At 43.3% G+C, this 24,937-nt stretch overlaps 2 protein-coding genes across 5 annotated transcripts; one reads left to right on the top strand and one right to left on the bottom strand.

The window, feature by feature from the left end:
• The first annotated feature begins 84 nt into the window (after positions 1–84).
• On the top strand, positions 85–7,823 carry LOC129868948 (U2 snRNP-associated SURP motif-containing protein-like). The gene is made up of 24 exons (XM_055943324.1): positions 85–180; positions 799–892; positions 975–1,086; positions 1,187–1,296; positions 1,379–1,446; positions 1,540–1,634; positions 1,752–1,816; positions 1,969–2,134; positions 2,259–2,464; positions 3,105–3,148; positions 4,192–4,296; positions 4,390–4,456; positions 4,560–4,729; positions 4,873–5,035; positions 5,151–5,230; positions 5,333–5,420; positions 5,536–5,664; positions 5,834–6,014; positions 6,101–6,175; positions 6,255–6,318; positions 6,455–6,599; positions 6,841–6,951; positions 7,060–7,280; positions 7,382–7,823. The coding sequence occupies exons 2-24, from the start codon at positions 806–808 to the stop codon at positions 7,509–7,511; spliced, it is 2,682 nt and encodes an 893-aa protein (XP_055799299.1). The 5' UTR covers positions 85–180; positions 799–805; the 3' UTR covers positions 7,512–7,823.
• Positions 7,824–7,979: 156 nt separating this feature from the next.
• LOC129868947 (WD repeat-containing protein 44-like) lies at positions 7,980–24,274 on the bottom strand. Of its 4 annotated transcripts, none has more exons than XM_055943320.1 (21): positions 23,875–24,274; positions 21,458–22,709; positions 20,639–20,672; positions 20,097–20,174; positions 18,992–19,598; positions 18,607–18,731; positions 18,193–18,285; positions 17,927–18,063; positions 17,633–17,716; positions 17,415–17,521; positions 17,123–17,274; positions 13,687–13,825; positions 13,473–13,546; positions 13,205–13,321; positions 12,989–13,111; positions 9,934–10,125; positions 9,666–9,767; positions 9,476–9,591; positions 9,276–9,403; positions 9,021–9,167; positions 7,980–8,668 (listed from the first exon to the last, which is right to left on the bottom strand). In XM_055943320.1, exons 2-21 carry the CDS (start codon positions 21,529–21,531, stop codon positions 8,580–8,582), a joined length of 2,718 nt encoding a protein of 905 aa, XP_055799295.1. In that variant the 5' UTR covers positions 21,532–22,709; positions 23,875–24,274; the 3' UTR covers positions 7,980–8,579. The 4 variants fall into 4 exon arrangements, with proteins under 4 accessions (XP_055799295.1, XP_055799296.1, XP_055799298.1 ...); XM_055943321.1 differs by having other exon boundaries at positions 13,482–13,546; positions 23,875–24,273; XM_055943323.1 differs by having other exon boundaries at positions 22,649–22,709; positions 23,875–24,273.
• Between the last annotated feature and the right edge of the window lie 663 nt (positions 24,275–24,937).

Genomic DNA, 24,937 nt, shown 5'->3' with positions numbered 1-24,937 from the left:
TTACGGTTAGATTAAGAAGGTCAATTGTGTGAATGGGCGGAGTTTATGACTTTGTGGCTGTGTTAACTAGTGACGACAGTTTTATTGGTCAGAGCGAGAAGTGACATCGCTTTTCCGCTATGTCCATTTTTGTTTATTCAAAATGGTGGAGCAATAACAAACGCATTGTACATTTCTACGGTAAGAAATGTGTCACTTTTAGTGTCAATGATCCATACTTATTGCGATGTAGATAATTCAAAACAAGCTTTTATTTCATTTTTTTTATTGCAGTAAGTTAAAAATGATCGCCGTAGCAAAGCTTTACGCCAGATCACACGACATGCATGCGAGATGTGGCCTAACGTTAGCTACCACAGTGATTGTATGGGGGGGTTGTCAGGGCTCGTATCAGTAGAGTTAGCTAGCTAACTAGAGTAAGGAAGCAAATGATAGCTGTCTAGATATTAATTAGCAAGGGTTCGTATCTGGCGACAGAAATGTGCAGGTAAGTCAACAAATATGATGACGTGTAGCTAGCCAGCTTTACAATGTTAAGCGGATGGCCACATCTAGCTCGCTACCGCTAGCTAAACAGCTAGCTAAACAGCTAGTTTACGTACCTGGCTAGCTACAGCACTTTGCTAACTATTTACCTGCAGATGTAATAAGTGTGCATGAAGTTGCATACAGCGAGCTTTTGCAAATGGGCACCCACACTTCCAGAAGAACTGTAACTCGCAACACAAATACAATACGTTTGTGCGTCGGGTGTATGTGCATTTCCTCCACTGATACGGTATTTCCGTTTATTTGCAGTATCAGCATGGCAGACAAAAATGGCAAGAAAGGGAAACCTGTAGGTGTTAAGAGAACATTGACCAAGAGAGAACAAGAAGATCTGAAGAAAAAGGTAAGATATTTGACCCTTTATAGATATCTGCAACAAAGTGTAGGTTTATTATTACAATTTTAAAACAATATCACATTTCCAGGAACAAGAAAAAGCAGCTGACGTTTTCGAAGAGTTTTTGGCATCTTTTGACAGTAACGACAAAAGTGGGGTGAAAACGTTTGTTCGTGGGGGAATCGTGAATGCAACTAAAGGTGAGCAGAAACATGCTGGCTAATACAGCTCTGGTGGGGTCTGTTGCGAACACTTATTTTAGTGCTGCATAGTTACTCTTTCTATTAAATAATTTTGCAGAAGAGGAAGCAGCAGAGATCAAAAAGAGCAAGCTTTACCGACCGAACACGAAGTTTACTTCAGTGTCCCAGAATGTCTCACCAGCACACTCTTCGGAAGTCAGAAGGCCGGTGAGTCACCATGTGAATCTCTTACTGTAACCAAGATAATACTATACATTATTTTGCCCCCTTATGTTTGTCTGGTCCACAGATTGTTAAAAAGAAGACGGAAGAGAAGAAGAAGAGCAACCTTGAACTTTTCAAAGAGGAGCTAAAGCAGTATGTTTTTGACACGTCGTCGTAAATCATGTTTCACTCTTTATTTGACCAATTTGTAGTTCACATTTTTTACTAAAATGACTGTTCTCATAGAATACAGGAGGAACGTGAAGAAAGGCACAAAAAAAAGAAAAATGAGCCCGGAGGAGGATATGGAGACTTGGACATACCACTAACACGACGATCAAGTAAGAGCCAGATCTGTCCCTTGCATTGGAAAAATAATGACCTTTGTCCAAATCAAAGATGAACTTTTACATGTTTAGCTTTTACATGTTTAGCTGAATATGCACGTCTTCCTTCAGTATTTGATGATGACCCAGCAACACCGAACACAACCAACCTGTACATTGGCTGCATTAACCCAAAGGTAAAGGAACTCTTATCTGCTTAGGATGTTTTGACAAAGGAGATAGTCTAGCTTGCTCTTCTTTTGTTTGGGATAAGTTCAACTTACTTAAATGCTGACTTCTTTCATTTTTGTGAAACTGTTTTGATATGATACTTTATATAATGTGACAGATGAATGAAGAAATGCTTTGCAAAGAGTTTGGCAAGTATGGTCCCCTGGCAAGCGTGAAGATCATGTGGCCTCGTAGTGACGAGGAACGTACCAGGGTCACAAACAGAGGCTTCGTGGCCTTTATGACCAGGAAAGATGCAGAGAGGGCCTTGGCTGCTCTAGACGGTGAGCCTGTGATAAGAGAATGTTAAACATACTATTCAGTAAATGCTGCCAGATGATAAATGCACTGTCAAATGTTCCATTGACCATGTAGGCTCATGTAGGATCATTACTCCTTTTACTGCAGGTAAAACAGTTTTGGGTTTTGAAATGAAGCTGGGATGGGGGAAAGCTGTTCGTATCCCTCCCCAGCCTCTCTATACACCCATAGGGGTACTGAAAATCTCCACACCCCCACCCCCCTCTGGCCTGCCCTTCAATGCTCAGCCCCGAGACCGCTTCCGCAATGACTTTACCAAGCCATGGGGCAGGTCCAAGGAGGAGTTTGACAAGGTAGGTTGGTTCTTTTTTAACACTGTAGGGTGTGTGCATGGTTCTTATTCAAGGTTATATTTTTTTGTTTTACACTACAGTTAATTTGCCAATTTTAGGTGTGTTTGTAGCAGATATCCTATGCGGGGTGATATTTATCATAGGATCAATCAACTGGACATTGTTTAGAATTTGATCTAGAATTCAGAATTGCATTTAGATGCACACACAAGACCATGTGACGGTCATGTTCTGAAGTAGCAGTTCCGAGTTCCATTTCTCAGTTTAAATTCCAGTTGGTTTGTCCTATGGTGCATGTATAGACATGTTATGAATCTATTCCTTAGTCTAGTAGTGTCTTAGTTTCAGGATATGTCCTAAGACAGGGGGTTTGACCCAGATGGAGTTATGAGGTTTTGTTACAGAACCATATTCAATCAAAATGTTACTGTAAAATTAAGAGGGTGGGGATATCCTATAGTATAGATAATTGACTTAGTGTAGCCGTCTCTTGAATGTGGGATCTTTTTCCCTCATTCAAATAATGTATAGCTGTTACTGCTATCGTCGTTTTCTATGCTGTATGTATCCTGCAGTGTTTCATCTGTATATATACTCACTTTTTTTATATCTTCACTATTTGATTTGACTTCACGAACAGACTCTGTCCGAAGCCGTAGTCAAAGTGGTTATCCCAACAGAAAGGTACACACTCTCTATCCATTCTTACTACTACTGCTACTACGACTGACCAGCCGTTCTCACAGACAGAACACAGTGTTAGAGGCCCTGCCGTGGTGTACTGTTCCTGTGTACGTATGTGACCGACAGGAAGCCCCAGTCCTAAGTGCTATGTCTGTATGTACATGACTAATGGGAGAGGACAGCTGAGACCGTAACACTGTTTTTGTGCTTCTCTCCCTACGTGTGTCTCATAGTTTGTCCTGTTCTAACATTGGTCTGCATTAAGCCATCTTGTTGACAACATGGCCTATATTCAGGGAATTGGTAACCCCTGCTGCTTAGGACTGGGGGCCCTGTATATGACTAGTAGAGGGGCCAAGGTTCTCAGTTGAACATGGTTAAAGTGAACCTCTGGCCTAGTAAGCAAAGCCCTCAGTTTATTAATTAATGTCATCATTAGATTAGTAAATGACACCATTGTAATCCTCTGTCGGGAAAATAGAATGTTAGACTTAAGTGAGTATTGGAGTCAGTGAGTTAGGCCTATATCTAGTGAAACATACTGGTACTAACTTCAGTGGCAACCTTGGTTCTTCCTATCTGGGTTGGCTGAGACACTGCAGACAGATACAGCTAGAAGGCAGATGCGTTTTAGAATCAAATCAGTAGTAGCTAATAGTAGTAAGTAATGTTGTCACTTGTCACTATCATATATTGTCCCACTTTTTCATTTATTCACTTAATATGTGAGGGGAGAAGAACCATTATTCTAGACACATGACAAGGAAACACGTCATGATCACCTTCTGATGTAGCTGCGCACTAGGGACAGACAGTCTCCCCCACTCACTCGTTCGTGTGCAGACCAACACACAACATATCCTCAACATTGCTGTGACAAATGATGGCAGAGGGACAGTGTTATAGAAGAGAGACAGAGAGGTTAAGGGGCTTAGTGCCAGTGTGCAGTGAGAGCTTTGACATGGCCACTGGTCTGAATGGGGGGGGGGGGGGGGACAAGTCACAGCGTCTGGTCTCTCATCCCCTCTCCTTTTACTCCACAGGAATCTGTTGGGCCTCATCCACAGGATGATAGAGTTTGTGGTGCGTGAGGGACCCATGTTTGAAGCCATCATTATGAGCAAAGAGAAGAACAATCCTGACTTCAGGTAAGGCGCCATTGCTGAGCGTTCCCTTTCCCTCGTCATATCAATGATCATATATATTTTGAAACCAACGTTTTAAACTATTGATGATTTTAGATTCCTGTTTGACAACAAAAGCCAAGAGCAGGTGTACTACCGCTGGAAACTCTACTCCATTCTCCAGGTAGGTCATGCCCTTAATCTGACCTGGCTACACCTCTATGGCCAGGAGTCCATCTCCCTACTCTACTCACTGCTGTGCCTCATCCGTGTCCCTCTATCCCCAGGGCGAGCCCCCCAGTGAGTGGAGGACGGCAGACTTCCGGATGTTCCGTGGGGGCTCCATCTGGAGGCCGCCCCTCCTGAACCCCTACCTCCATGGAGACGAGGAGGCGGGAGAGGAGGAACAGTCTCCCTCTCAGGAGGAGGAGCTGAAAAAGGGCCAGCTGAAGACCGAGTGAGTGTAGCTGTACATACAGGGGCAAAGAGGGAGGTTCTGAGGCAGACTGAAGATGAAAAGTTCTCTGAGGAATGTTATGAGACAATTGACTGGTGAAATTCAATGTTCTCTGGGCAACAAAACCTGTGTGTTTATTCCAGGCACAGAGAGAGACTGGAGACACTGCTGAGAGGGCTCACCCCTCGTAGGGAGGACGTTGGTGATGCCATGCTGTTCTGTCTGGAGAGAGCTGAGGCAGCGGAGGAGGTGGTGGGGTGCATTGCGGAGTCCCTGTCTCTCCTTCAGACACCCCTACAGAAAAAGGTCCCTCACCCACTTCCTGTACACGGGTCCATCCTATGAGTCTCACATGTGCATGATCAACCACATTCACGTGACATGCTACTCACAATCGTCATGTCCATCTTTATTTCCACAGATTGCCAGACTGTACCTGGTATCCGACATCTTGTACAACTCCTGTGCCAAAGTTGCCAATGCATCTTATTATCGCAAATAGTAAGAAGTATTTTTTAGATAAGTCTGTAATTATAGAATACACACCCTCGGTGGTCATACTGTGTGTATCTGAGGGTTTTCACTGTTTCTTTGTTCCTTCAGTTTTGAAGCAAAATTGCCCCAGATATTTGGTGACATTAGTGATGCATATCGAAACATACAAGCAAGACTACAAGCGGAACAATTCAAGGTAATAAGTGTATTTAAAAAAATGTCAATGCTTTATTGCCCTTTGTCAAGGTTGTGTGAAGTTGCCTTTACCAGAGCAAATACATTAACACTCACCTATGTTTGTCTTTTCTCAGCAAAAGATAATGGGCTGTTTCAGGGTCTGGGAAGACTGGGCCGTCTACCCAGAGCCCTACCTGATCCAGCTGCAGAATATCTTTCTGGGTCTTGTCAAGGCAGGAGATGAAGTGATCGAGAGGGTAGAGGTGAGCTGGATCTCAGGACAGGACCCTTCCTGGACGAGACCTGGAAAATAGTTTTGATCAATGCCTATTTGACTGATGACTGCTACATTCTCTGATAGTGTGTGTTACAATGCAGCTAGAAGCAGAGCTGAATTTCGAGTCATTGGTTTATGTGGGTATCTCACCTCAGGTGGCGTCTCCAGACCTGGATGGAGCCCCATTAGACGGGGCACCGTTAGATGGAGCTCCGCTGGACGACCTCGACGGCTCGCCCCTGGCCTGGGACCCTGCCTCCCTGGATGGGGTGCCTGTTGACGACATTGACGGAGTTCCCCTGGGCGCTCCCATGGATGACATCGACGGAATGCCTTGTAAGTCCATTTGGCCGATTTTTATCTGTGAAAAACCATAAAAGATTTATAAGCTGTGGACTTGATGTATGTTTTGTGTTTTCCAGTGGATGATCTGGCCCACTCCAAAGTGGCTCTGTCTAAATGGGAGAGGGTGGACGATGCTGAAGCTCTCCCACAAGGTACTGTACACGTTCAGCACTGCAAACCCCACAATCACATCTCTACTCCTATCCCTCACTCTGCCTCTTCCTCTTTCAGCTAACACTGAATCCAAATGGGACAGTGTGGGAGAGCGATATTCTGGAGACAACATGAATGTAAGGTAAGAACCTGGTGAAAGCCATCTCTAAAAGATGTTGACATTTTTGGGAAGGCAACTTTTTCCTGAGTTACCATCATTGTAGCCTGTCTTGCAGTAGACAGTAGAAGAATGGCTCTTCCTCTCCCCCCCCCTGCAGTGCTAACACTAAGGAAGATGGCGAATCAGAGGGTGACAGCAGCGATGATGACAGCCCATCTAAGTACGACAGTGCTGATTTCAAGAGCTCCCTCAGTAGTTTCGAGATGTCTGAGAGCAAGAGGAGCCGGCTGAGAGAGCTGGAGGCAAGCACAGTCTACTGGCACCAACAGTACCACACACAACCCACTGCAGTAGTAATTCAGTCTGTCCATAGCGGCCATCCGACAATACATAGGTCTTTTATAGCGCTTTCCTAAAACTCAAATACGCTTGACTAATGTTCTGTTCTTGAAGGCAGTTGATTTGCCACTAATTTATGCAACAATTGGACCCACTGTTCTTGGTGTACATATAGTATATCTCATACTATTGTCTTTGCTGCAGGTGAAGGTGATGCAGTTCCAGGATGAGCTGGAGACTGGGAAGAGGCCCAAGAAGTCCGGAATGAACATGCAGAAACAGGTGGAGCACTACAGGAACAAGCTGCTACAGAAGGTGGGTCTCTAGTGTGCTTTTATGTCGTACAGGCAATGGCCGAGGGGACCAGAAAGCTGCAGTTGTACATTTGACCCAATAACTCACCTGGCTGCAATTGATCCTCAGGAGTTTGATAAGGATGACCAGGAGAAGAAAGAGCGATCCACACCAAAGTCAAAGGACAGATCAAAGAAAGAGGAGAGGAGAGACAAGACAGAGGAGAGCAGTAAAGGACGGGAGAAGGAGAAGAGTAAAAGGAGTCAAGACCGGGACAGGAGCAGGGACAGGGGACGTAGTAGAGACACAGAGGAACGGACACAGAAATACAGAGGACATTCTCCCTCAAAGTAAGGCCTGTGTGAAATCACTTGTCTGTGTTCTATTTAATGTGCTCAGTACTCTATATATATATTTGGGCTGACTGATTTATCACCTACCTGTCCAACAGAACAAAGTCAAAGTCTCCCAAGAAGTCCAAGCGGTCCCGGTCGCCCTCGCCAGCCAGGAAGACGTGGAGGAGGTCTAGCTCCCGGTCACCACACCGCTCCCACAAAAAGACAAAGAAGAGCAAACACTGATCCAGAGGCCTGGACTCCATGCCTCTGCCCTTGACACAGCAAGGCGACTCCCATGGACTGCCCTGCTCTGCCAGTGATTACCATGACACGGACCCACTACGCTCGTTTCCTCACAATGCCTCTGAACTGTCAGCTGTTTGTTCCCCTCCGTACCGATATCCTGATTGCTGCAGTCAAAATTTGGCAATTTTTTTGTAAGATGACGTTTGAACCTTATTTGTACAGTTTTGTTTTGCTGTTTGTTTTTAAACCCCATTCAGATTATTGCGACTAGTCCCTGAGACGTCACAATAAATCATTATTGGCATTGTGTCCATTGTCCAGGGTGGGGAATGAATTAGTGGAGGCTACCATTATTGAATCACCACATGTCTCCTGTCCATTCATTCAACCTTTCTAAACAGTTTTGAAAGTTTGCCTCAATATGAAAGGTAATCATCTCAAAGGAAAAAAACAGAATGAGCTCACTTTAAAATGAGAATACCATTTACTTTATTAAGTGAATCATAAACAATGTAAAAAAAAAAGTGGTTCCATTTTATTATTCATTACACACTGACAGACAAATGAAGATTTGCAACCGTAATGATTGGAGTTAGTGCTTAATTAACAAATTTAAGACCGTCATTCCTGGCAAGGAGGAGTGCGGGGGTACTAGAAACGCAGTCAAGTTAAGAGTAAGACAGCGTACCCCTTACACTCTGACAAATAGCTTACATTACAGTGTATTTTAACCATCCATCCCTCAGTTACCGGTCCTGCTTCAGACTGACTGTCTCACAAACCTGCTTTTCTTAAAAAACACAGTGCACACTTGTTCTTTGTGTTAAAAAAAAAAATGTGACAGGACATCCGTGAGCGGCTTCCTCCATTTACAGTTCACTTCCTCCACCTTCCCCTCATCCTCTACTGCAGGGTCACTGTTCTCCGGAGGATAACTCCTCCCGGAGCACTCACCCGTAGGCAATGGGTCGGTTTTAGAAGCGTTGGCAGGGCAGCGGGTTGCTCTGCCTCCATTGAAGGACTGTACACTGACGGCCAGATCAGTAAGGGTTCAGGGTGAAGTGCTCAGTACTTTTTTACATTGATGAAAACCTTAATGGCGCCAGTGAAGTCAGCAGAAAGCAGAACCTCTGTATGATCAGTCTTCAGAGCCCCTGTGGACGAGAAATACCCTGTTCAGTATTGAAAACTACGGTACAAAGTTTTCCTATCGACTCAACTCATACCATCCATTGATCACTCTTAAAGATGGAAACAGCACCATGGCTACCCCAGCACTTTTGTTATTGTTTTGTGGACGAAACAGAGGTGAGGAGAGTTGGGCGGCATGGGAAAAACATTTGCAGTACATATTCTGCTGTTCTATAGCACATGCAATGATGTCAGAGTGTTTGTTGTTTGTAGTAATATCCCAAAACAGACGTGGTAGTTTGACCATTAAGGATCCCAGCTTTAATGATGAGTCGCTCTAGTCTCTCAGCATAGCTAAACAGGTGTATACTGTACCTGAGGGAATGGTCTCCGAGTCAGTGGAGTCCAAGCTCTTACACTCTGCATCAGCCCCAGCCCCCGCTTTCTCTGCCCCCGCCTCCTGGGGGACAATCAGGTTAGGATGGGGTGCAAAAATAGCTGATGTCACTACTGCATTGTGGGCTGAAAAATAAGAGAAACTAGACTTAGTGGAAGGACACTACAAAAATACTGACAGTGTTTCATATCACCGACAGTAAAAAGCTGAGCACCACTACAGTATCTAGGTACCTTTAATTCCCTCCCAGAAGTCATTGCGGTCTCGTCGTACAGAGGTGAACTTGCTCAGGTCATGGTAGGTGCTCCAGATGTACACATACTTATCCTCTGAGCCACTCACAATGAATGAGTAATCATGGCTGGAAAATAGAGTGACAGTTTGTTTACCGACTACATAAGAACATGCCAGACTGAGAAGGAGCCGTTCTCACCTGAAGCTGGCTTTGATCTGACTACTGCTGTTGACGTAACCCTTGTACTTCATGGACAGAGACAGGTCCCGCAGGTCATACAGGCGGATCCTGGAGTCATTGGAGGTCACTAGAATCTACCAACACAGTAAAAAGACTCAGCTAACAGATAGTCATGTCTGTGGGAAGAGTGCCAGGAGCATGGCTATACCTTGTTCTCTCCAGGCAGAGGCTCGATGCCTGTGATTTTCCGTCCTACTCGATTCCTGCCTCTGGTCGACCGTACGTGGATCTGGGTGTGGTATTTAAGGCGCTGAAATAAGAACCGACATTCGAAAAACGGTGAACCCTCTCCAATGTTCCTCATTTTCAGAATTATGTCCTGCCGTTGTAACTCGAAGAAGAAATCAAACAGCTGAAATAATGATTTTTCACTAGCCCTTCAAACTTGAGGAACAGTATGTCTCCCTCCACTGTACCTCAGTGTCGTAGAAGATGCAGCGGCCATCATAGGTGCCGATGACAGCGTACTTCCCATTCTGGCAGAAGTTGGCAGCAGTGATGAGGCGTGTTTGTCCGTCCACCTCGTTCCACAGAGCCACCTTCTTGTCTGGGATGTTCCACAGACGCAGCTTCCCATCCAGAGAGCCACTCAGGAAGTACCTGTCATCCTAGGAGAAATAACAGATGATCAGTCTGCTTAACAGAGCCAGAACATCATCACAGCCGTGTATATCCCCCCGCAAGCGGATACCAAGACGGCCATCAAGGAACTTCACTGGACTTTATGCAAACTGGAAACCCTATATCCTGAGGCTGCAATTAATTGTAGCTGGGGATTTTAATAAAGCTAATCTGAAAACAAGGCTACCTAAATTCTATCAGCATATCGATTGCAGTACACGAGCAAGTAACACATCTGACCACTGCTCCTCTAACTTCCGCGATGCATACAAGGCACTACCCCGCCCTCCTTTTGGCAAATCTGACCATGACTCCATCTTGTTGCTCCCCTCCTATAGCCAGAAACTAAAACAGGAAGCGCCCGTTCTTAGGTCTATCCAACGCTGGTCTGACCAATCGGATTCCACGCTTCGATCACGTGGACTGGGATGTGTTCCGGGTAGCCTCAGACAAAAACGTATACACTGACTCGGTGAGCGAGTTTATAAGAAAGCGTATAGGAGACGTTCTACCCACTGACCCATAAAACCTTCCCTAACCAGAAACCGTGGATTGATGGCAGCATTCACACAAAACTGAAAGCAGGCTGGCTGGACTGTTTATGGACATATTTAATCTCTCCCTATCCCAGTCTGCTGTCCCCACATGCTTCAAGATGTACACCATTGTTCCTGTATGCTGAAAGTAAAGGTAACTGAACTAAATTTCTATCGCCCCCTAGCACTCACTTCTGTCATCATGAAGTGCTTTGAGAGACTAATCAAGGATCATATCCCCTCCACCCTGCTTGATACCCTAGACACACTCCAATTTGCTTACCGCCCCTATAGGTCCACAGACAATGCAATCGCCATTACACTGCCCTATCCCATCTGGACAAGAGTAATACCTATGTAATAATGCTGTTCATTGACTACAGTTCAGTATTAAACACCATAGTACCCTCCAAACTCATCATTAAGCTTGAGAACCTGGGTCTCGACCCCGCCCTGTCCAACTGGGTCCTGGACTTCCTGACGGGCCGCCCCCAGGTGGTGAAGGTAGGAAACAACATTTCCACTCCGCTGATCCTCAACATTGGGGCCCCACAAGGGTGCGTTCTGAGCCCTCTCCTGTACTCCATGTTCACCCATGACTGCGTGGCCATGCACGCCTCCAACTCAATCATCAAATTTGCAGATGTCACTACAGTGGTAGGCTTGATTACCAACAACGACAAGATGGCCTACAGGGAGGAGGTGAGGTGTCAGGAAAATAACCTCTCAACATCATCAAAACAAAAGAGATGATCGTGGACTTCAGGAAACAGCAAAGGGAGCACCCCCCTATCCACAATGATTGGACAGCAGTAGAGAAGGTGGAAAGTTTTAAGTTTCTCTGTGTACAAATCACAGACAAATTGAAATGGTCCACGCACACAGACAATGTGGTGAAGAAGGCGCAATAGCGCCTCTTCAACCTCGGGAGGTTGAAAAAAAATGTGGCTTATCACCGAAAACCCGAAAACTTTTGCAGGTGCACAATTGAGAGCATCCTGTTGGGGTCTATCACCACCTGGTAATAACCTGGTAAGGCAACTGCACGGCCCACAACCGCAGGGCTCTCCAGAGGGTGGTGCGGTCTGCACAACGCTTCACCGGGGGCAAACTACCTGCCCTCCAGGACACCTACAACACCCGATGTCACAGAAAGGCAAAAAATATAATCAAAGACAACCACCACCCGAGCCACTGCCTGTTCACCCCGCTATCATTCAGAAGGTGAGGTCAGTACAGGTGCATCAAAACTGGGACCGAGAGACAGAAGCTGTTTTTCAATCTCAAAGCCATCAGATTGCAGGACGGTCGAGCTAACGTAGGTTGTGATTAGCATGAGGTTGTAAGTAACAAGAACATTTCCCAGGATATAGACATATCTGATATTGGCAGAACGCTTCAAATCTTGTTAATCTAACTGCACTGTCCAATTTACAGTAGCTATTATAGCAAAATAATACCATGCTATTGTTTGAGGAGAGTGCAGTTATGAACTTGAAAATGTATTAATAAACCAATTAGGCACATTTGGGCAGTCTTGATACAACATTTTGAAGAGAAATGCAAAGGTTTATTGAATCAGTAAAACTTTGCACATACACTGCTGCCATTAGTGGACAAGATCTAAATTGCGCCTAGGTCATATTGGCCTTTCTCTTGCATTTCTTGCAGATCTAAATTGTTATATTCTCCTCCATGAACTTAACATTTCCACAAACTTCAAAGTGTTTCCTTTTAAATGGTTCTCAAGAATATGCATTTCCTTGCTTCAGGTCCCGAGGCAGGTAGATTTGGGTATGTCATTTTAGGCGAAAATTGAAAAAAAAGGGGCTGATCCTTAAGAGGTACAGCCACCACTAGCACAGAGAGGTGGCTGCCTACCTACAGACGTGATATCATTGGCCACTTTAATAAATGGAACACTAGTCACTATAAGAATGTTTACATAGCTCGCATTACTCATCTCATATGTATATACTGTATCCTTCACCATCTGTTGCATCTTAGCCGCTCGGTCATTGCTCATCAATATATATTATAATTATATATTCTTATCCCATTCCTTTACTAGATTGTGTGTATTAGGTTTTGTTGTGGAATTGTTAGATATTACCTGTTAGATACTGCTGCACTGTCGGATCTAGAAGCATTTCGCTACACTCACATTAACATCTGCTAACCATGTGTATGTGACCAATAACATTTAACTGGATTTGAGAACAATCATAGCCAACTCACTCTGCACTTTTTTTTTTCTTTTTAAAGTCCATACTTCAACCTAAACAAAGGCACACGCTCATAGAGGCCCACTTACTCTGGGATGGAAAGCGATGGCTGTGACGAAGTCAATATGCTGAAAGCAGCATAGACACTCTCTCCTGGATATGTGCCACAGTCTGACCGTCTTATCCATTGACGAGGAAAGTAGGAAGTAGTTCTGGAATCAAATAATACAGTGAATACTCGGACAGTGTACAGGCGTTTGGGAGAAATTGAAAAGGGGGGCGTGGAAAGGCCTGCGTAGTCTCACCTTTGACCAGGACAAGTCCAGCAGGTCAGCCGTATGACCCTTGTACTTGCAAAAGGGGACTTGGCGGAAGGGGAGATTCTTGTCCTCTGAATCGGGGTCTTCAGGAACACTGCTCATCTGGGAACAAAAGAGGAACTCTTGTCTGTCAGGCTGGGGTCTCCACAGTAACACTGGTATAGTTACCCAAAGCAACCCTGACCATAACGTTACTTTCTTCATGTTTTACAGCTGACCCTCAACTCTAACCATGTCACTGATGGGTCCTAACCTTACTCACCCCACCGTCTGTGTCTGATTTGGAGGAACACAGGCTTTCCTGAGAGGGAGAGGGCGACACACGACCTGGTTGAGAGAGAACATAAGGGAAGAACCATGAGAAACCCACCAAACAAGCTTTACATTTACTAAAGGTGTGGCAGACAAACTATTTTGTTCAGAGACAACAGAGCTCAGCCCTTTTTAAGGTCTCATGATCTACCCACCTTCAGTGTTGTACTTTTTCCTCATGTTGTTGAAGTAGTCAAAGGCATTTTTCAGAACCCAGATTCGCACTACGTTGTCCTGGCCTGCTGTTGCCAACAACCTCCCACAGTGTGAGAACTTCATGGTCCACACTGCACCCTGAGGACCGGACAACAGAACAAGGGTTAGGCAAATATGCATGAATATATATTCTAGAGGTCGACCGATTCATCGGAATGGCCGATTAATTAGGGCCGATTTCAAGTATTATTATTTTTACAGCTTTATTTAACTAGGCAAGTAAGTTAAAACCTGTTTGGGCTGCAAGGGGCAGTATTGAGTAGCCAGATAAAAGGTGCCCATTTCAAACGGCCTCGTACTCAATTCTTGCTCGTACAATATGCATATTATTATTACTATTGGATAGAAAACACTATCTAGTTTCTAAAACCGTTTGAATTATTTCTCTGAGTGAAACAGAACTCATTCTGCAGCACATTTCCTGACCAGGAAGTGGAAAGTCTGAAATCGATACTCTGTTCTTCTTCCTGCCTATAAATGGGCACGAGACCTATTAGTATACATGCACGTCATACACCTTCCCCTGGATGTCAAGAGGCTGTGAGAGAAGAAATGAGGTGATTATCTTGGTCTGAGATGGAACACATCATCTTGGAATGACGTGTCCCCCATTTTCGGTACTCTGAAGAACGCGAGGTGGACAGTGGGATTGCCTTTTGTTTAGCTGCCGTTATAGGCGACTACAATCTCCGCCTTTGATTTTATTTGATACATGTCACCATATCATCGTAAAGTATGTTTTTTCAATATAGATTCATCAGATTATTGAAATTTTTTCGGGAGTTTTGCCGTGTTCCGTTCTCTTCCGTTTGTTGACATGGAGAGCTTTGTGCCACTAGGCTAGCGCGCTTGCTAAATGAAGAGGGAAAGTTGCCATTCTAAATCCAAACAACGACTGTTCTGGACAAAGGACACCTTGTCCAACATTCTGATGGAAGATCAGCAAAAGTAAGAAACATTTTATGATGCTATTTCATATATCTGTCGTAGTCGTCGGCACCCAAGTGTTTCTGACTATTGTGCTAAGCTAATATAAACGCTACATTTTTTATTCGCTGTAAAACACTTAATAAATCGGAAATATTGGCTGGAATCACAAGATGCCTGTTTTTCATTTACTGTACACTATGTATTTTTCAGAAATGTTTTATGATGAGTAATTAGGTATTTGACGTTGGTGCCTGTAATTATTATGGCTGCTTTCGGTGCAATTTCTGATTGTAGCTGCAATGTAAACTATGATTTATACCTGAAATATGCACATTTTTCTAAGAAAACATATGCTATACAATAAATATGTTATCAGACTGTCATCTGATGAAGTTGTTTCTTGGTTAGTGGCTATTTATATCTTTATTTGGTCGAATTTGTGATAGCTACTGATGGAGTAAAAAACTGGTGGAGTAAAAAAAGTTGTCTTTTTTTAACGTGGTTCGCTAATAGATTTACATATTGTGTATTCCCTATAAAGAATTTTTTTTTTCTTTTTTTAAATCGGACAATTTGGCTGGTTTTACAAGATGTCTACCTTTCATATGCTGTATCGGACTTGTTAATGTGTGAAAGTTAAATATAAAAAAAAAAGATATTTTGAATTTCGCGCCCTGTACTTGAAGTGGATGTTGTCATAAGTGTACCGACGCCGGGCTGCAGCCATAAGAAAGAACACGTTCTTATTTTCAATGACGGCCTAGGAACGGTGGGTTAACTGCCTTGTTCAGGGGCAGAACGACAGATTTTTACCTTGTCAGCTCAGGGATTCAATCTTGCAACCTTACGGTTAACTAGTCCAACACTCTAACCACCTGCCTCACGAGGAGCCCGCCTGTTACACGAATGCAGTAAGAAGCCAAGGTAAGTTGCTAGCTAGCATTAAACTTATCTTATAAAAAAAACAATCATAATCACTAGTTATAATTACACATGGTTGATGATATTACTAGTTTATCTAGCGTGTCCTGCGTTGCATATAATCGATGCAGTGCGCATTCGCGAAAAAGGACTGTCGTTGCTCCAACGTGTACCTAACCATAAACATCAATGCCTTTCTTAAAATCAATACACAGAAGTACACATTTTAAACCTGCAAATTTAGCTAAAATAAATCCAGGTTAGCAGGCAATATTAACCAGGTGAAATTGTGTCACTTGTCTTGCGTTCATTGCACGCAGAGTCAGGGTATATGCAACAGTTTGGGCCGCCTGGCTCATTGCGAACTAATTTGCCAGAATTTTACGTAATTATGACATAACATTGAAGGTTGTGCAATGTAACAGGAATATTTTGACTTTTGGATGACACCCGTTAGATTTCACTGAAAGAATAAACATTTTGTTTTCGAGATGATAGTTTCCGGATTCGACCATATTAATGACCTAAGGCTCGTATTTCTGTGTGTTATTATGTTATAATTAAGTCTTATGATTTGATAGAGCAGTCTGACTGAGCGATGGTAGGCACCAGCAGGCTCATAAGCATTCATTCAAACAGCACTTTAGTGCGTTTTGCCAGCAGCTCGTCGCAATGCTTCAAGCATTGCGCTGTTTATGACTTCAAGCCTATCAACTCCCGAGATTAGGCTGTTGTAACCGATGTGAAATGGCTAGCTAGTTAGCGGGGTGCGCGCTAATAGCATTTCAAACGTCACTCGCTCTGAGACTTGGAGTGGTTGTTCCCCTTGCTCTGCTTGGGTAACGCTGCTTCGAGGGTGGCTGTTGTCAATGTGTTCCTGGTTCGAGCCCAGGTAGCGGCGAGGAGAGGAATGGGAGCTATACTGTTACACTGGCAATACTAAAGTGCCTATAAGAACATCCAATAGTCAAAGGTATATGAAATACAAATCGTATAGAGAGAAATAGTCTTATAATAACTACAACCTAAAACTTCTTACCTGGGAATATTGAAGACTCATGTTTAAAGGAACCACCAGCTTTCATATGTTCTCATGTTCTGAGTAAGGAACTTAAACGTTAGATTTCTTACATGGCACATATTGCACTTTTACTTTCTTCTCCAACACTTTGTTTTGCATTATTTAAACCAAATTGAACATGTTTCATTATTTATTTGAGGCTAAATTGATTTTGATGTATTATATTAAGTTAGAATAAGTGTTCATTCAGTATTGTTGTAATTGTCATTATTACAAATACATTATTTTATTTACTTATTATAAAAAATGTAAAAAATTAAATCGGCATCTCTTTTTTTGGTCCTCCAATAATCGGTATCGGCTTTGAAAAATCATAATCGGTCGACCTCTAAAATATTCACGCTTACATCTGCATTCATGGTTACATGCTGTATGCTTCAGTCATGGAAGAGGTCTGTTGTTCAATGGAAAGAAAGCACTGACACATTAACACACAATCTTACCATGTGCTCTCCACTCAGGTCCTGGACCACCTTGACCTGATCAAAGTCAAATGGGCCCTTGAAGCTGTGGGCTGCCTTGAACTTGACAGGCCGGGTGTAGGGCATCCCCTCGTCATCACTGGAAGACGGGTCATCCTGGTCGTTGTGAAACACTGAGACACAACCACACAGTGAGACGTCACCCAGCAGAGTGACTACACCGCAGTAGTAGAATGTTCTTCGGATGAAACGTTTTTTTTATTTTATTTTTTTTTATTAAATCAGTGGATGAGGGCTGTGAGGGTTGGCATACCTTCATCACGGACACTCTTCACCTTGTTGACGGCCTTCTCACCATACTCTTCAGCCAGATGCTTGGCCCGCTTCACAGACTTGCCCAGGAACTTCTTCAGCTGAGTGCTGTGGTAGTGAAGACAGAGGACACATGAAACACCATGAAACCGTCACAGACTGTCAGAGCAGAGGAAACACTAACCACAGCATGAGGCAGGGCACTATGCCATTTCTTACGTTTTCTGTTTCAGCTTCCCTCCGTCAGAGTCAGTCAATGGAACCTGGGCCTTGTCATCATCATCTGACTGTGCTGCGTCATTTCTGACAGGAAAAAACAGACAGACATCTTCCTCAAGATTTGTACTATCTTTTTTATGTATGGGACTGCTACCCGATATAGTTACCAAAACAATCTGTTCGCACAGGGGAGTGTATATATAGCTGTATGTTTTTTCAACCATAGCCCAAGGATTGGTGTGGCCCCATGATATATTACAGTCCTGGCTTGAGTGATAGGAGAGCAGTTCTTACGTGATGTACTCCTTAGTCCTCCTCATGATGTGTAATGTGAGTGGGTTGATCCCTGTGGGAAGCTTCTCCTCCGCCTGGATGAGAGGGATCTCCTCACCTGTGTCCAGATTCTTGATCATCACACTCGCCAGGATCTCCTATTACAGAGAGCCCAGCCAATCAATGAATTAGAAACAAACACTCAAAAAGGTATGTGTAGAGAGTAGGCGGGCCCCTTTGTACAGGTTAAGGCTGGATGAATGAAAGAGCGAGACAAGGAAACATACCTCATCAGTCAGCTCTCTGCCAGAGTTGGATCGTGGACGCTGAGGACCTAGAGCATCACCAATGGGACTGGATGCCTGCTCATCCTCATTCTCCTGTGGGAACACACCAATATACACACACACACACGCACTTACTACACTGGTTTTAATTCTCAGACAAAGGGGTATTCCGAATTGCAAGGGTCAAAGGCCTGTTGAAAAAGGAGGACAAAGAACAAAAAGTAAATCCACACTGGTACGCTGCCGCCGAAGTGTTTATTCAGAAGAGGACAACATTTTAACCCCAAACTAGGTCTTTGTCCGGACAAAGTTTTCCCCAAGTACAGAAGAATATATACATTGGCTTCCTGAGCAGCAATAAGTGGACCTGTGCTCTGCGCCAATGGAAAGCATAGGACACAAATACCCACTGACCTGTGCTGTGACAACCTTGTCCCCACTGGTGGCGCTAGCCAGGTCCAAAGAGTGCTGCAGATCCTTGGTGATGCTCCTCACTGTGCTGCTGGGAGACACCAGGCCACATGGCTCCTCCAGCTCCCCTGCATACACCGGCCAATCACACAGCAAAGACACAGGGTTAAAGGTCAACAGTGTCACCTCGTCTCCATGGTTACACAACTAAATGCTCATGAGTAAGTGTGGGTAGAAGTGAACAGCTGAGAACAGTTATGAGAGGTCAATGTGTTCAGCTCAATGTATTCCATCCTTGCAGCAACATATTTAATTGACATGTATATCAGCATTTTATCTTGACCTTGTGCTACTGAGTGTGTGAGTATACAAGCAAAGCGTTATTTACCTTCCAGTCCTGCTGCCCTCATACACTCCTGGGACTTCTTGCCGAGGGGTAAAGCAAGCCGGGATGGGGGTGGTGGCCGTGGAGGAGCAGCTCCGCTGGGAGGGGGTGGGCGTGAAGGCGGAGGTTTCTTGGTGCTGGCCACAATGTCAGGCTCTACAGTGAACTGCCGTGGGGGTTTTGAAGGCCCCGGGTCAGAGGAGCCAGCCGGCTTGTCTGTGAGGGGATCCTGGTCTAGGATGTCTGCTGGTCTCTGCTCCCTGTCCCTGTCCTCTGCAGACACCCAGGGTAGGTCAGGAAGGTCTGGCGGGAGGTCTAGTTGCCCCAAGGTGCTGGTGATGTCTGGGGGCTGGACATGCTCCTGTGACCCTGACGACAGGCTGGGGATGTCTGGGAGAGCCATGGAACACGCTCCCTGCTGTTCCTGTGGCTGCTCTGATCTCTCAACCACAGGCTGAGGTTCCATAGCAGGATGCTCTCGTTCTACAGGGGCCACATTTTCGTCCTTCACCTCTGACTCTGCCCTTGTATCAACATTCCTCTCCTCCTTCAGCTGAGCCTCCTCCATTGCACTTCCCTTCTGGCTCTCCTCAATGATGCTGTCGATGATCTAGAAGGGACAAGACATCATAGATGAAAACAATCATAAAAAAGGTAATATACTCATAACAGGATGTTTCTCTAATGAGGATTGTGTGGTCGTATGAGTGTATTCTCTCTGATAAAAGTGTTGTGGGATTTCCCCACACTTAAGGTGAGAGGGACGTGAAGAAGAAGTACAGACACACGTTGGAGGGGCTGTGTGTATGTGTCGATGACCTAGACAACTTAGTGGCGTGCCACACATCCAAATATTTGCTGGAGTGACAATGTAGAATCTGGTGACACCATGACAGACCAGTAGCATTTACATAGAGCCCAAAAAACAGCAATCATCAAAACACATTTACCGACATGATCAACACATAGTCAGGGGCTCAGTAACTATTAAAAATCCTCAGGAATAAAATCAAACGTATTTTTTTTCATAATGTCATAACCACAATGTCCTAGCTAAGTAGGGATTAATGAGCATTAGCCTAGATTTTAAGATAAGGAGGGGGAGTACCTGGATGGAGTCATCTTGGCGTGCCTCAGGTGCAGCCAGCCCAACAGCCACATCCTCTGGTGGGCTCTCTACTACCCCCTGCAGGAACACAAAACAAAATGTACAAGGAGACTGACAAGGAGAAACACTGTACTTTTATAAACTTGCACCTCATACAGTGCATCTTCAAAGTAACATTTTGGGATGTGCTTATGATTTGTAATATTTTACTAGTAAAAGGGATGACAATGTCCTGAATAGAGTATGTAAAACACTAAACTGGCACCTCTGGACATGCAGTAGCAAACTGCTTATTGCAAACAACCCCAGGTAAGGCCGTGTTTTGGGTTTAGCCTCAATAGAACTCTTAAAGGCGCTCCTCTAGCTCGTTTGAAAGTAGTTACCCAGCTATGCCCTTTAAGTAATGATTAAACTAAAACCAACACTCGGTTACAGTTTTTGACATCTCCTAAATTAAATGAAACTTCACTCTCTAGTCTTTAAAGAGATGGTTCTTGGGTTATTGTTTTTTACTGTCAAATGCTAGTAAGAACAATAAATACCTGAGGTGTGGGAAGGACAAACTTTGCAGGTGTCCTAAGTAATAAAAAGACAAGTGGAAGTGTTAGTCACAAGACTAGTCCTGATATGGTTAATCAGAATTACCTTTACCTAGGGCCTAGGCTACATTTCAGACGAGAGATTTGAAAGAAATCATGCTTGTTTTAACATTACAAAACAAAACACACAGGACAACCGTAAAGACAATTTATTCTGAACATGTAAGATATGTAATCATGCAAGCTACAGGAAATTACAGCACCTGTTACACCAGTGTTCTCCTGTTAGTTTAAGTTTGAGCAAATTAGGAAAAATACAACTTTACAACAAGCAACGGTTGAAGCCAAAACCACTGTAGCTATTTTATCTCAAATCACTCTACTATAATTATAGAAAGAAAAGTGTGTGCGTCTCAAAGAGACATGTCAATCACACTTCTCTCTCTCTCCATTACACTTGACCCCTCTTACATGGTCATGGCGAAAACAAAATTCCTGTTGGGAGACTTTGGCAATTGATGACCCCACAACCTTTTACCTCTTTAAAAAGATGGATTATAATAAGACAAGGCAAAATCATCCACAGACTAGTGGCATAGTTGTTGTTGCAAATAATTATAGGTAATGTTTTCGTTCCTTTATTCGAGAAGAGACACTGAATATATGAGCAAAATAATTCTTACTTGCGAACATCTGGTTGAATTCATGTCAGTGACCAGCATCATCATCACAGCTGATAACGTTTTTCAACACCAATAGCACAGTATATACACATGATATACCTTTATTTGAGCAATTGATGTAAGTAGAAAGGTTACTTACACTTTAGGAGATGGAGTAAAATTGACGTCTTCAGCAGCATCGTAGAATTCCTCTGTGTCACTATCTGACGCCATTTAGTTAGCTTGCTAACGTACCTAGCTAGTTTAGATGCATACAATTGCCAGTGCCTCTCCCATAAGAGAAATCGCTGCAATATTTAGACGTGGTCGGTTTATTATGAAGACATACAATTCGTACAGGAAATAAAAAGGGTATTCCTCTGAAAACGGACTTCTTTCCGTAGGATACACCCAGATGTTGCTAGCTGGCTACTAGCTAATGCCTGGGAGAGGCCACTCACCTGTGTGTACTAGCTACTGCCGGTACTGGCCGCTATTGCTAACGTAGCCAGCTAGCTAACGAAGAAGGTGGCCCTAGTCTTTAGCTAGCTACCAAGTTTCTTGAATCAATTCATAAATAAATACTCTGAATTAAAGGTCAGCGCTAAAATGACTACCTATTACCGCGGTCTTCCTCGAAATAGGACTGCAGCCGCAACAAATTTAGGGCAGCTTCACAAACGAGGAAGAACAACCCCAAAAGATTAAAAACACACATTCGGAAATCTCGCGCGAACTTATTTGACAGCTTCAAAGCCCGGTTCGCCTCTTCTACGCGTCTCTTTCATATCTTTCATATATCTGAAAACATAAAGCAAAGATGGAACCTGATTTGGTCATTTGTCTACTTCTTTCAGAGCTATTAATGCTTCACGTGTATTGTAAAATACATTATAGTATGTTTTGTATTTTATTAGGATCCCAAATTGCGAAGGCAGAAGCCACTCTCGCTGGGGTCCAAATAGCAGTAATTTAATTTGTACAGTAATAGTTTACTGATGACCCTTGCTTAGGCTCGATACAATCACCCCAAAGTAAGTTAACTCTATTGGGGCAGTGTTTAGCAATAGAGACCGAGGTTTGACATCCACAAGGGGTGTTGCATTGTTCGCTACGATGGTGTCAGCAGTGAGATGGTGCCCGTGAAGCCATCAGAGAGGCGAACCGAACAGAGGGAATAGTGTAACGACCATAGAGATCCTATTATATTAGTATTCTGATTCTTAATTCTATGGAGCTGTGGTTAGTAGCCTATGGGCTGGGAGACATGGGTTCGAGAGCCGCAATTGTTTGGTTCACACCTGTTGTCCTTTGATTACAATTTTTTTTTTACCGAGTCTTCTAGGCTTACTTTTTTTAGCTCACTGACCGAAAGCATAGACTGGCTTGGGGAGCAAACGTAGTCTTCAGGTCTGCAGTAAAAAAATAAAAACACAATTCATCTTGTTAAAAAAATATAGGCTATTTCTGGCCTATTAGTGAGTCATCTATAACATTGATTTATAAAACAAACAACGATATTGTCAGCACAATGCTTTCTTCTGTGCGGTTTTACACCTTCAATGTATGGTATATAGTAATTCTGCCAATTGACTTCGCATGTGCATATGTAACGGTTTATGTAAATTGTTAAATTCCTGCATGAAATGGGTATTATGCCATCTCCTGGTAGATTAGTGTGTTTACATTGTCTAATGCACTCAGCGATAAAGGAATGTGATTCTGGGTAATCCACAGCAGATTTATGGAGAATTCTTGTTTTCCATGTGGTTTTATGTGGGTTTTATGCTAGCAAAAATTAATTTCTTCAAATTGGTAGCTAACTCGAAAATGCATCTTCTTTAGGATAATTATTTATATCCCATCGACTAATGATCATTCTTCCATACTGTGTGTCCCATCATTGCAGGTAATTTATGACACATGTATAAAGTATATGTTTTATAAACTCATAAACACCAGCAGCCAGTGTATTAGCCGGATTTTGTTAGTTTAGGAAAATATGTGGAACATTCTAGGTGTATTATATTTCTTCGCCACAAGAGTGTGGCATTTTTTCAGGTTAATTTTATATATCTTTGAATACTAAAATGGATGATAGTTTATTCTGATGTTGTAAATATGAGATTACACATGGAAACGATGTATTTATTTTATTATAGTAAATTAAGATTTGGTGGTTAAATCCACTATACATTCACAATGACTGATAGACGTTTCAATAGTTTTTTATGTTAGTATATTATACAGCAGATGTATGGAGAATTGTTGTGGGAGTGCTATTTATATCCCGTCGACTACTGATCATTCATCCATACTGTGTGTCCCATCATTTCAACTTTGGAAATAAATGAACTATCCATCCATTGCTCCTTCCTCTGTTGATTTACTGTGGGAGTGCTATTTATATCCCGTCGACTACTGATCATTCATCCATACTGTGTATCCCATCATTGCAGCTTTGGAAATAAATGAACTATCCATCCATTGCTCCTTCCTCTGTTGATTTACTGACTTGAGGGACTGGACCAGGAAGGTCACACATAGTGATAAGAAATGAAAGAAAAGGTTACTTACCTTGAAAAGCGCATCCAGAAAGAAGGGTGCACTGACGCGTGTGAGAGACGGGCCACCGAAATAGAGAGCTATTCAAGGCGTTGGAACTTGAAACTGCAGGGTGTCCCCGAGGTGGAGATGCAATATGTACGTCAGGAGACCACACGGATCTGCCAAGCTATTCTCCAGGAGGAGAGGACCAAACTCCCTGAAGTGATTGACATCGTTCACCGTCTCGGCTCCAAGTGTCCTAACAACTCCAAGCCCAGTAGCATCATCATGCAGTTTACGCAGCAGGTCTACAGAGATGCGGTGTGGAAAGCAGCGAAGAAGTCCACCTACCTGCAAACCAAACGTTTTGAAGTTTAATGAGGATTTCTCCAGGGTTTATCGAGAGAGGAGGGAGAAGCTGTAGCCAGTGACTGAGGCAGCGCTCAAGCAGGGATAGACTGCATATTATTTCTGGGCGAGTGCCTTCATCAATATAACTGAAACGTATCCCTTCCTGAGAGCATAAACTTATTGCTGGAACAAATGCGTTCGTCCTATTTCTAAACACATTTATGAGCTTTGAACTTTGTTGTGGACAATGAATGTATATAATTGTTTGTATTCTGTTTTTGATAGAAATTGCTTTTATTTCCATTTTATTTGAAAAGGCCACCGCAGGAGTATTTTTGTTGCTGACTGACAGCTAGTTAATTTTAAATTTAGCTAATTGACAGCTAATTATTGTTGTATTTTTATTTTTTCACTCAATGGTCTATGAATATGCTGCGGCTCTTGGTGTTTCTGCTCTGTACTCAGTTACCTCCTGTGAGCACTTGACAACCATTCCTTAGTGTCCTCTTTTCTTCTCCATGTTCTCGTTCACCTTGTCTTTGTCAATAGTTTCTCTTAATGCTAGGGGGTTAACCACTTGAGTCACGATCTGAATGCAAAATGACACCACCAAAACAATGTTTTCATGTAGCAACACCTGCTGATCGTTCCGAACAATGTGAGAGCCAAATATCATCTACCCCATTGCGACCTCCAAAAGTTAGCATCATTTACAGTAGAATGAGCTTCTTGAAAAAAACTA

Source organism: Salvelinus fontinalis, chromosome 13, assembly GCF_029448725.1.
Source record: "Salvelinus fontinalis isolate EN_2023a chromosome 13, ASM2944872v1, whole genome shotgun sequence".
NCBI lineage: Eukaryota > Metazoa > Chordata > Actinopteri > Salmoniformes > Salmonidae > Salvelinus > Salvelinus fontinalis.
Note: the sequence above shows the minus strand (reverse complement) of the source record. Positions and strands in the feature narration are given on the sequence as shown.

Coding starts and splice junctions, on each gene's coding strand:
- LOC129868948 (XM_055943324.1), top strand. CDS start 806: ATGGCAGACAAAAATGGCAAGAAAGGGAAACCTGTAGGTGTTAAGAGA. Junction 5,036..5,150: donor AGACACCCCTACAGAAAAAG/GTCCCTCACCCA, acceptor TTATTTCCACAG/ATTGCCAGACTGTACCTGGT. Junction 5,665..5,833: donor AAGTGATCGAGAGGGTAGAG/GTGAGCTGGATC, acceptor ATCTCACCTCAG/GTGGCGTCTCCAGACCTGGA.
- LOC129868947 (XM_055943320.1), bottom strand. CDS start 21,531: ATGGCGTCAGATAGTGACACAGAGGAATTCTACGATGCTGCTGAAGAC. Junction 18,064..18,192: donor GCAGAGAGCTGACTGATGAG/GTATGTTTCCTT, acceptor TCTCTGTAATAG/GAGATCCTGGCGAGTGTGAT. Junction 17,522..17,632: donor GGGAAGCTGAAACAGAAAAC/GTAAGAAATGGC, acceptor TCACTACCACAG/CACTCAGCTGAAGAAGTTCC.